The sequence below is a fragment of the Poecilia reticulata genome, linkage group LG23, assembly GCF_000633615.1.
Source record: "Poecilia reticulata strain Guanapo linkage group LG23, Guppy_female_1.0+MT, whole genome shotgun sequence".
In the NCBI taxonomy this organism is placed as follows: Eukaryota; Metazoa; Chordata; class Actinopteri; order Cyprinodontiformes; family Poeciliidae; genus Poecilia; species Poecilia reticulata.
The window spans coordinates 10,679,299-10,690,778 of record NC_024353.1 but is presented as its reverse complement, the minus strand read 5'-3'; the positions used below and the strand labels follow the sequence as shown (position 1 = coordinate 10,690,778).

General features: G+C 40.9%; 2 protein-coding genes across 6 annotated transcripts in view; one reads left to right on the top strand and one right to left on the bottom strand.

Annotated features, from left to right (window-relative positions):
• The window catches only part of foxp2 (forkhead box P2), a 115,445-nt gene extending 114,516 nt beyond the window's left edge, over nucleotides 1-929 (bottom strand). For 2 of the 4 annotated variants that reach the window (XM_008401036.2, XM_008401042.2), the window contains exon 1: nucleotides 461-929. The gene's annotated coding sequence lies outside the window, so the exon portion shown is untranslated. The remainder of the gene's footprint in view (nucleotides 1-460) is intronic. The other 2 variants (XM_008401037.2, XM_008401043.2) reach the window with 2 other exon arrangements.
• Nucleotides 930-4,095: 3,166 nt separating this feature from the next.
• Nucleotides 4,096-11,070, top strand: ppp1r3aa (protein phosphatase 1, regulatory subunit 3Aa). Of its 2 annotated transcripts, none has more exons than XM_017302845.1 (4): nucleotides 4,096-5,278; nucleotides 6,505-6,626; nucleotides 6,805-6,863; nucleotides 6,976-7,005. In XM_017302845.1, the coding sequence occupies exons 1-4, from the start codon at nucleotides 4,494-4,496 to the stop codon at nucleotides 6,997-6,999; spliced, it is 990 nt and encodes a 329-aa protein (XP_017158334.1). In that variant the 5' UTR covers nucleotides 4,096-4,493; the 3' UTR covers nucleotides 7,000-7,005. The 2 variants fall into 2 exon arrangements, with proteins under 2 accessions (XP_017158334.1, XP_008399267.1); XM_008401045.2 differs by lacking the exon at nucleotides 6,505-6,626 and adding an exon at nucleotides 7,566-11,070 and having other exon boundaries at nucleotides 4,356-5,278; nucleotides 6,976-7,049.
• Nucleotides 11,071-11,480: the final 410 nt, after the last annotated feature.

Sequence of the window (11,480 nt, the reverse complement as noted above, 5' to 3'; positions counted from 1 at the left end):
TATATATATAAATTTGACTTTATTATATCAAGTTGTGACCTCTTTAAAATTGGAAAAGAGAAAGTTATCCAATCCAATAGGTCAAAGCAAACATTAAAAGCTATAAATGATCATGTGGGCTTAAAAAGAAGCAACTATACACAAAAAGAAGTGACGTGCTACTATATTATGTTTTAAGTAGCGTAGTTTATCACCTGATACGCATCGGTAATGTAATGTGCAGGTGTGAAACTGTAAGTTGTGTTTATTTGGGCTTTACCGCATATTAACTGAGCTTAGTAGGAAACAGCCGGTCACTAATTAAAAAGCGCATAAAGTCCAACTTGTAAACAACAAGCTAGTGTCTCAAAGCAGGTATTAACAACACCGTGCAAACTTTTACAAGCGCGGTAGTCTACTTCCTAACATTAGAAGTCAAAGAATAAGCTTCTTGGGCAGGAAGAAAAAAAAAAAAACTTACCACATAAAAAACCAGGAATATTTCCCTGTAGTTAAAAGTCAAAGGGACACACCAGGTGAGGAGTCGTCGTCCTCCTTCTCTCTAGACTCGCGGCGATGTTCGCACGTGACTGTCCGAGTTCAGCATAACGCGGAGGGCAAAAAAGCAAACAACAGGACAAGAAGCGGCGGTGTAAATAACCAGCAAAAAAAAAAAAGGGGGGTAAAAGAAAAAAAAAAAAAGCTCAGTATTCCTCTGCTGGGCACCGCTGTCGGGAGACACACACACACACTCTCCTCTCCTCCTGCTGTCTCTCGTCAACGCTGCTGTTATTACTAATGCAACAGAGAGGAAAAAGCAGTACACTGAGTCCTGTTTGAATGACGCGCAATGCGAGGAAGAAGCGCCTTGTTTTTTTTTTTTTTTTTTTAAACCCCCCCACGTTACGATTCAAACACACATCAAGCTGTATCTCAAGCAAGCAAGCACGTATATTTGGGGCTAGAAACCCCCCCCCGCCCCCCCCGGGAGGGTGGAAGGCACTTGCTTGTGCCACGGAGGTGTGTGTTATTATTTTTTGGGGCGTAAGCTTCTACGACCCCCCTGTGTGACGTCAGGATATCTACTGTGTAAATAAAAACTAATTTTTTGGAAACTTTGTTGCCGCTTTATTGGCAAGAGCGTGACGCGTGAGAAGTCCTCTGCGAAACGTGCAGAGAGCGTTAGCTACAATGTAACTAACTGCACGGGACCAAGTCGGTAAACTTCAAACAGCCAGTACCTGCAAGATGTCTTCACGCGCTGAAATTTGACATTATTTGGAGACTGCGAAAAGCCAATATGTATTCAAGAACTGTTCCAGTAATATTTCCACTTTCGTGGGGCTCATTTCCACCATAATGCATGTAAATTAGTTTTATACAATTTTCCTGTCGCATTTTGTCAAATTAATAAAGAAGGCACGCACACATTAAATGTCGGATATAATTGCACGTGTCTTTTTGTGGATGTGATACTCATAATTTAAAAATAAGAAATGAGAAGAAAAAAAAAATCAACTTTAAAGCACTGTGGGTTTTGGAAACCGCAATAATAATAATAAACTTCTGCGCGTTATTTCAGTTTAGGAAACAAATAGTTTATTTAAATATTGTATCTATTTTATGTAGTTTTAGCCATATTACAACACACACTAACGCATTTTAGGCGTTAAATAACAGATACATTTTCAAAATACAATTACAGCTAACAAGTACTTTATTTGACTTAAAATGTTTTACAGGGATTGACCAGATTGATTTATTTTTAACAACATTTGTTTTATCTTGGTCTTATCTTGGTCTTTTAACAATTGTGAGTGTTTATTGACTCACAATTGCCTATTTAGCCTGTTCACCATTGGATCGACATTGTCGGACATTCAATACCTGTCGAACAGTTTCTCTTTTGTTTCTTTTCCTTTTTATTCAACCTGCTGCGACATTCGCGATGAAGGAATGAGTGACCAGATCAAGGAAGACTTGGGAATGTGATTCTTTTGTAAAAAAGAAAAGAAAGAAGAAAAAAAACATGGCAAGAAATGTCTCCTTTACTTGCTCGTTTCCGCAGCTTAAAAATGTCCCTTTGATATTGTATCATTTGTGGTTTACTGAACTGAGATTTTTTGATAAAATGAAGAGGTTTTAATTACAATCAGAAAACGAGATATAACCGTTGTTTTATTTAAAAAAATATATAAGTTTATTAGTAACCTTCATGCATGTATGGGGAATTCAACATCTGTCATTCAGTATATCTTAAAGGTAATTTTAAAAAAGAAAAAAAAATGTTTTGTCTATTGTAATAACTTAAGATACAGTCTTGCGATATTTTATTTTTATGCACAGTATAAACAGTCTATTTATTAATTCTAAACAAAATAAATATCTTTATTTTTACTTCTCGTGCTTTATGTCAGAAAACCTTTTTTGCATATATAAAAAATAGTTGGGCGCTCAGCGTTCAGTCTTGAGAGGAAAGCCCGTCGTGTTGTGATGGTGGCTTGCTGCCACCTAGCGGCTATTTTCTAAAACATTTTGCTTAAGGTAACATGGACAATGAACTTTAATGAACTCTTTTATTAAAAAAGTTTCCTTTGACTTTCCTTTAACAGTCACTGTGACACTAATGATGGGGCTTAATCTGACTAAAGAAGATGAAAATATTTGTTTTTATCTTGGTCTTATATAGTAACTATTTTGACCATGTAGTGCCATCTACTGTTATGTGTTTCTCTGTCTACTACAATGTCCGCATATTATTTTTTTAATTTTGAATAAATTTGTACGTTTACAGCAATGGTTTTCTCAGTACATGATTACAAAACTGCAATTAAATTCAGAAGACAACCAGTTTGGTTTTATGGTGTTGAACAAAGAGTGCATCGAGAACAAAAATCCACTCCCATACCTGTGAGGGATTATATAACAAGCTCTAAAGTCTGTTTACAAGACAAACTGCTCATGGGCTAAGGTTACACTGCTTATCTGAGGTAGTTTTGGTTGGAAGAGAAAAACAGAAAGTCCGGAAAGGAACAGTTGTATTAAGTTTTCCTGGTCAGGAATAAGTATGTCGGGGTGCTTTGCATGCCAATAATTGCAGATCATCTGTAAATGGTTACATTGCAAAAGTTCTCAAACCCACTGAACTTTTTTTTAATTTTGACATGTTGCAACCATAAACTTCAATTTATTTTTTTCTAGGAATTCATGTGCTAGACCAACACAATGTAGCAAAGTTGAAAATATGTAATTGCCAACATATTTTTTTTTACAAATGAAAAACAAAAATTGTGGCGTATAATTACTTTTTAGCCAAACCGCTTGCTAAGTGACGGTCGATACATTTTGGGCAATGTTTCAACCCGCTTTGCAAATAAAGACTGAATTGTTTTGTGTGCTCATGCTCGCAAAATAGCCGCTTATTGGGACTGGATGAAAAGCATCTGAACAGGAAAGTTACGACCTTAAGGCTATAGCAACAGACCTGGATTAGGTCGGGATTCTGACTGGGTCATTCAGCATACACACTTTAATCTAAGATAGTTCAACATAGCCCGGGCTGCATGTTTAGAGGTCTTGTACTTCTGGACAGTGCACTTCCTCCTCAGTTAAGTTTTTGCAAAAATCAACAGGTTTTTCTGACAGATGTGTCTTTGATTTAGCTCTATTCATTATCCCATCAATTCTAATCAGCATTTCTATGCTATGGTATGATACAGCTACCACCAAGTTTTGCTGTGGAGATGAGTAAAAAGTGTTCCACAAACGCACACAAAACTACATTTATGGGTTTTTTTTTGGTCAGGAAACAAAAGGTTAATTAACTTTAATGTTATGTAAGCTGCTTTGCGTGGTCCAGCAAATAAAAATGTCAGTACCGCACGTTCAAGTCCAGGGTATCAACATGTCAAAAATGGAGAGGATACGAACACTGTCACAAACGCTCTTTGAATCCATGAAGCTTCCAAAGTACAGCAACAAAGTTATCATTAATTCGACAGAGTATAGGTGGGAATTCTCCCTGCTGCAAGCGGACACTTTGGTCAGACAGAGCCAGCTGCTTGAACTGCACACAGTCTCAACTGCATGCAGCTTGAACGTTCGAAGATTTGTATTGTTATTTTATTTGGTCGCACAGGATTGAGCACCCCTACTACTAAAAAGGAAAATTCCATTTAAAACATAAAACGAAAAACAAAGAAAGAGACCTTCAGTGTGAGGCAGCTATTGGATAAGGTTGTATTCCTATTTTCCCCCTCCAGTATGAAGTGCGCATATTTGGGGGGAAAGGATAAAGGGTCAGCCCGGTTTAGCCGTGTCCTATTATTAGGCCTGGCTCAGACTCACAGCACTCAGCTGTAACCGTACTCCATCTGTCAAGTCACGTCCTCTTCCTGCTCTCCCCCACACAGTATCGCTGCAGTCAGGCTAAAGGCACTTCAGTCTGTGCCACCCTACAAGCCAGACAAACAGTAGGATAGGTGAGCAGCTGCCTTCCCAGACCACCACACGCCATGGAGGGTCTGGACGTCCAATACCATATCAAAGATCGGGTGGTGACTGAGGAGCAGGAGGATGGTGAACAAAATGGGGAACAAGATGAAGGGGAAATGGAGGCCTCTTCTCCTGTGGTCTCCAGCACAGAGGAAGAAACCGATGAGGATTCGGAACCAGAGCCCCCGTCTGTTATCCGAAGGAAGGTGTCGTTCGCAGATGCATTTGGCCTCAACCTTGTTTCAGTTAAGGAGTTTGACATTGCTGAGGTGACAGAACCAGAGCCTAGCTGGTCAAATGGGAGGAATATAGTCAAAGCAACAGAAGAAATATATCTATCTTGCCTGTTTACTGTCCCCTCATCCACAGAAGAGCTGGATCAGAGGCTGTGCGAGCAGATGGTTGAGCTGGAGAGTATCGAGCTTCTTCCTGGAACAACAACCCTCCGTGGCATCGTCCGGGTGGTGAACCTCTGCTACAATAAGACAGTCTTTGCTCGGTTAACTCTGGATCGCTGGAGCAACTACTTTGACCTGCTGGCAGATTACGTACCAGGGTCCAGCGACAGGAAAACAGACCGGTTCACCTTCAGGTACACTGTGGTTCCTCCATTTGAGAAAGAAGGAACTAGGGTGGAGTTTTGCCTCCGATACGAGACTCCAATGGGCACTTTCTGGGCTAATAACAAAGGGATGAACTATGTGATGTTCTGCCATCAAAAGGCACAAGTAAAGGAAGGTGTAACCCAAACAGAAGAGGAGACCAGCAGCTACAAGAGCAAGAGGAGTTGTCTCAAAGCCAACAGGTGAGGCAAGTCAAGAACTTTCTGACTGCTTGCTTAAACAGAGAGAAGCAAAGAAAGGCCCCAAGCAGTAATCTGAGACAGTGTGAAGGGTTTATTTACTCTGTGCTGTTCCTCTCATTAGATGAAGGTGAAAGCAATAAAAGCCCTGCTGTATGGCCTATTGTCTGTTTATACTAAGTTGTTATATAACTCCTTGGTGAGGGATGTTTGGCCCACTGAACACATTTCCCCTTTTATGGTCAAATGTCAGTTCGGGTTTCCATGATGTCTTGCTGTCGCTCATCTATTTGGACACAACTTATTATATTGTTTTTTTAAAAGAAAGTAATATCTCCATTTAAAAGTATTTATTCTGATTAAAAAAAACTTCACCTTTTGCTCCACTAATACCATGGTCAGAAAACTCTATTCACCTCTGCCTCTGTGCTTCATTTATGCTACTCACCATCTCACGCTGCCTCACTATCACTCTCATTTAATCAAACAAATACCACATGACCAAGGCACCTCTGCAGCCCCTCCAGAGACAAACGGCAAAAGGATGGAAACAAATATGGGCTATTAAGCTTTGGAAGCATCCGTCCAAAGTGCAGACCTACCAAAAGATGGCCATCCTCCTAAACTGAAAGACCAGGTTATGGCAGTATTACACAGAGAGGCCCCTAGTAACTCTTCAAGAGCTGCAGAGATCCTGAGCTCATGTGGGGAAATCTATTGACAGGGCATGTATTACTTGCGCCCTACTCAAATCTGGCCTTTATGAAAGAGTAGAGATGAAAGTCATTGGCAAGCTATGCATAGTGGAAAAGTCAGCTTGAGCAATATCCTGTTGAAAAAAAAAAAAAAAAAAACTAAACATTTTCTTCCAACACCCTGCAACAGACTTGCAACCTGTCCAGGGTGAACCCCGCCTCTCGCCCAGAATGTTAGCTGGAGATAGGCACCAGCAACCCTCCCGACCCCACTAAGGGACAAGGGTGTCACGAAAATGGATGGCTGGATTTTCTTCCAACAGTGACATCAAGGTTGATAAGAGTTGGTTGGAAGATTGTAGGAGCAAAAATACACGATAATTGTAATAGAAAAGCTATTTGAGCCTGAGCTACAAAGGAATGGTTGACATCAAAGCATAAAAAAAGTTCAGACATGAATCCATTTGCAAACCTTTTGCTGAAGACTTGGGGTTGTGGGGGGAATAATGTTCCAATGTTCTATTGATCCAATAGGACAGAGTCTGAGCCTGTTTTGCAAAGAACAATGGACGCGACTTTCAATCTCCAGATATGCAAAGTCACAGATGCATACCTCAGAAAACATCTAGTCAGAATTGGTTTACTTTCCACTGAGCGTGAGTTTTCCACTAAACATCCTGACAAAATACACTAAAATTTCCAGTTGTGGTGACATGAAATTTAAAGACAATCAAGTATAAATACTTTTGCAATGCATCATATTTAGTTCATTGTGCTGTAGAACGGAATTGAACAAGTAAGTGCGATTTAATTAAATACTTCTTTAAACCACAGGAATGGAGACACAGAGGAGAAGTCCAAGGAAAGCATACACACTAATATTGCTGCTGCAGGTGAGTATAAGGCAACTTCATATCTATGCAAGAACTAGTGTGAGCATTTGCAATAATTGGTTTGTGTGACATATGTGAAACACGTTTTGGCACTCTTGCATTTCTTTCACAGATGGGGAATGGACACATGAAGTAGAAAAGACTTTTGTGGAGACATCACTTTATCACGAAGACCAAAAACCTTGGGTGAGACAGAGACAAACAGTCCCTTATTTTTCAAACTTTGCAACATTATCTAACTACTTTATGTTGGCAAAACAAGGTATTGACATAAAGCAAAATTCTTTTCTAAGTACACACACATTGTTCTTACTGTGGGAGTAAAATCGACAGAGTCAGAGATGCACATCATTCTGAACATAGTTAAGTTCACCTCTGCAAGTTATGGAAACTCAGGTAACCTGACACTTTTGAAGCCATTTGAATTCACCCACACACATACAGCTTCAACTAAAAGTAGCCTGCTTGTACACATGCAGGAAAACTGATTATGTAAACTAAGACAAGATGATGAAAAGATGTTTCGAGAGTGTTACAGAGCATTGCATCATCACATTAATCTTACAAAAAGTATTCGGTGAATGCCAGCGCTGCGATTTAGTCCGGCTGCCGACCTTAAACTCTGAACAGTTCAGGTGGTATCTGCGTATTGGCTTAAGTGGAACACCAAGCCTGATCTTTGACTTTTTGCTTTCGTGACAGGTGGAAAGCGTGAAAAGGCGGCGTAGAGCGATCCGTTTGGCACGTGTGCAGGACTACCTCTGCCAGAGGGCGCAGCAGCAAACAAAGGGATTTTCACATGACTCAGCCTGTGGCCCAAAGGTTTCTCAGCATGTGTCAGCTGCACGGGGTGACTCTGCCAGCTATATCTATAAATCCCAAAAAATGCAATCAAGTGAGAGTCCAAAGGTACCTACCTACCATCAGATTCCTTTGCTAACATTGGACTGGAACAGCCATACACCAGAACAACCTGGCACTGCTGATGGCAATGACATCTTGACTGGAAGAGATAAAGTGACTTTGTCAAAAGAGTCAGAAGAAAATACACCATCTGTTAATGATATGTGGGAGAGTTTTTCTAAAACTACACATGATAGCAACACTAAAGAAACCTCTGTGACTGATGAATGGCAGGTTTTCCTTAATGGGCCCAGCTGCAAGCACCACTCTGATGTCCCAGAGTCGGAGTGGCTCCAGACAGCAGCATCGGTGCTTCTTTCAAATGACGAGGAGCCGCAAATCCAATATTCTGAAGAAAGTCAAGAATTTGAGGAGGGCACAGATACACCCACCACCTTACAAACCTTAGCTGCATGTCAGCTGCTGTCAGACACTTGTGAAACGTTGTTGGCTGCCGCTGCCTTGAACACTAAGGATGATCAGCCGGCAGAGGCATGTGTCAGCAGCACAGGAGATGACAACACAGCGATGCAAGACCCATCCCAAAGGTCACAGACGAACTCTGTAACAGACACTCCACAGGAATTCAACCTCAAGAGGGCACTGCCTCTGTCCGAGGGTACCGCTGACAGTCCAACGGAGCGTCACAGACACAAGGATGGGGAGCAAAAAAGCAAAGAAATAATAGGAACAGCGGGAAGAGGGGAAGGCGAGACCCTCGCATTGCACACAGCTGAGTCGGTAACAAGCTCAGGGGAATCGGAGACAACAGACATGACGGTAATGCCAGAGACTCCGAATGCCAGCAATGTTGATACAATCTCACCAGATGCAAGGCAGGATGGGGGGCTTTCTTGGAGCGGGGAACGAGAGGTTACAGGCAATGCACACAATGCAGTAGATGACATCCTGGCATTTAGGGAGACAATCAGGGAGGAGACAAGGGACAGGGCCAGGTATGACTTCTCTGCATCCAGGCAAGGAGAGGAGGAGGAGATCATGATGAACTATACGGCAAAGAAAGTGCCAACAGAAGAGGAAATATTTAGGCCACAGGAAAGCAAAGAATGTAATACGCCCCTAAGGTATGGAGATAAAATCCAGTATGAGGAATTCAGGCAAAGCCAAAACGGGGAGATGGTTGAGAACGAAACAGAAAAAGCAACAAGACATACAGATGAGTTTGAGTCAAAGCAAAAGCATGAGGGAAATTTAGATAAAAGCAGAAACATTTTAATGAAAGCGAGCGAAGCTGGCTCGTCCAATTACTGCAAGATGGATGTAGCGCAGAATGAAGTAGGAGCTGCTGAGACACAAAACAAAAAAATGGAGGAAGTAACTGATAAAGATAGTGAGCTCATACAAATGTTTGATGTGGTAAAATTGCAACAAGAAGATAGACAATCTTCGTTACTTATCAAAGAACATGATGCACAGTCACGGTCTGTCCAAGTGGATGAAAGCCTACATTTTGAAACAACTGAAGATTTGCCTGTCACAGAAGTAGAGCAAAATAGTGACCAGAAATCTGATGCAGTCCAAGAAGAGTTGAGCTGTGATAGAAAAGTAATGGAGCAAAAAGAACTAAGCCCTTCTGCAGGTGTAAGTTCCACTGTCGATACAATGGAACCTATAGTTTGCCAAACTAGCCACGACAGACAAATATCTCTTCACACTCATAGACATGATCTTAACCACTTGGAAGTGGTCGAAACAAGATTAACGGATCCCCAGACAGATTCAAAAACTCAAAAGCGAAATTCAGGCAGAGACACAAATCCAGAGGTAATGGCAACGGAGAATTGTGCACAGAAAGACACTTTGGCAGAACTACGACCTGAAACGTCAAGAGGAACAAAACAAGATCTTAGCGAGGAAGATGAGAGAGTCTGTGTTGAAAGGCTTAAAATAGAGGCAGCGAGAGAGTTGATAGGTAATGCAGAGAGCTCTTGGGGGGAGAATGAAAATGCTTGGAAAGAACAAGAATCATCAGCAAAAGTTAAGACTTCTCCACATGTTGAATACAACAAAATGGCAGAGGGAATAAAAGATCCCATTACAGTTGGCAATAGTGCCGCACTTGACGATACACAGCCAGGAATTGAGCAAATGTTCATAGAAAGATTTGGAGACAATTTGGTTTGTAGCGTCTGGGAAGAGGTCTTTGCCCGGGAATTACAGACTTCTGCTTGGCATGCAAACACTGCTGATGACTCGAGAAGCAGGGCCACAGATGCGACTGAAGACCACCGGAAAAGCTTGAATGACACCTGTGATTCAGGTGCATTTTCACCGACTGAATTTCCAGCAGATCCAGCTGTAAAACCCTGCCAAGGACCAGAGCCAATCTTAATTACCGAGTGCAATGAATACTCTCTGAAAGACAGAATTCATCTGCTTACCATGACAGAGCACACGAACAGTCCCTCTGAATTGCAGACTGAGTTGGATTCAATTGCCAATCTGAACCCAATAGTTCATAATGAGGACCCAATGTTTAAACCAGCCCAGTATCTTGGCTCTGCAAAGGATCGGGAGAACAGCTCACAAATTAAAGCCAGATCGGTTTCTCATCAGACGAAAGATTTTGAAATAGAAGGCTGCAAGTTTGCTGACACGGAGAGAGCTAATCAGTCTTCACACCTTTCCAACAAACACCAGAGCTCCTTGGAGAAATTCAAAGAGTCTGATGCCTTTTTTTGGTGGACTATGTTGTACACAATCATCCACATCACTAGATTACTAATCTGCGTGCTCCTGGTTGTAGGGTTCTTTGTCATGGTCTTCCTCTATGACTTCCCGGCCTTCTTTGCGCTCTACATATTTTCAATGTCTTGGTGGATTTTTAAGTGGAAGAGGCACCAGGTGAGGAAAGGTAAAACGGCCACAGAATAGGTTACAATTTATGTATTCTCATGCATGAGACAATATGGAGAAATCACATTTTAAGAATAAATAACACTAAGTGCAATATGCTGATTGTGCGTTTGTGTAATTGTGGATTTTTATTTTGCCTTTTTTTTATGCAATCTTGTAACCATAACGCTAACAACTTGAATCACAAGTAGTTTGAACACCAGTCTTTCATTTCTTTTGTTTTGTTTTGAGGTATTCAACTACTGAACTTCAAATGGAACTGCAGATTAGCTGTAATGCTACAAAATACATAGATGTATTTGTCCAATGTGTGTTAACTTGCTGTGTTTTTTTTTTGTTTGTTTTTTGGGCCCAATACTATTTCACAATGTATGAGACTGAACAAAGTGACTATTGTGACATTCAATAAATGCATTTACAAGGATTACCCTCTACTTTTTGATAATCAATTCTTGTTTAACATTGACTAAGGTTAACATATTTTGCTTGGCCAGGTTTTTTTTTTTTTTTATGTTTGTACCCCTTTCTCCGAAATCTGGGTTCTTCCCACATTTAAGAAAACATCCATGTAAGGCACCAAAGTCTTAAATGGATGTAATAGATAGAGAATCTACTCAGTATAGATTCTCTCAGTGGGACAATGCGTTTCATAACACCACAAAGTTTTCCCTCAAGATTAGCTTTCACAACAAGGTAAAGTGTCCAAGATGTCAAGTTCAGTCCTCTGTACTTTATATTTTCACATCTCCTAGTTATACTCGAACACATCATCATGCCTTGAAGAGCTTTGGCAGAGCAATAACTACCATAATTTCTGATTTATGAGTGCACCTGAAT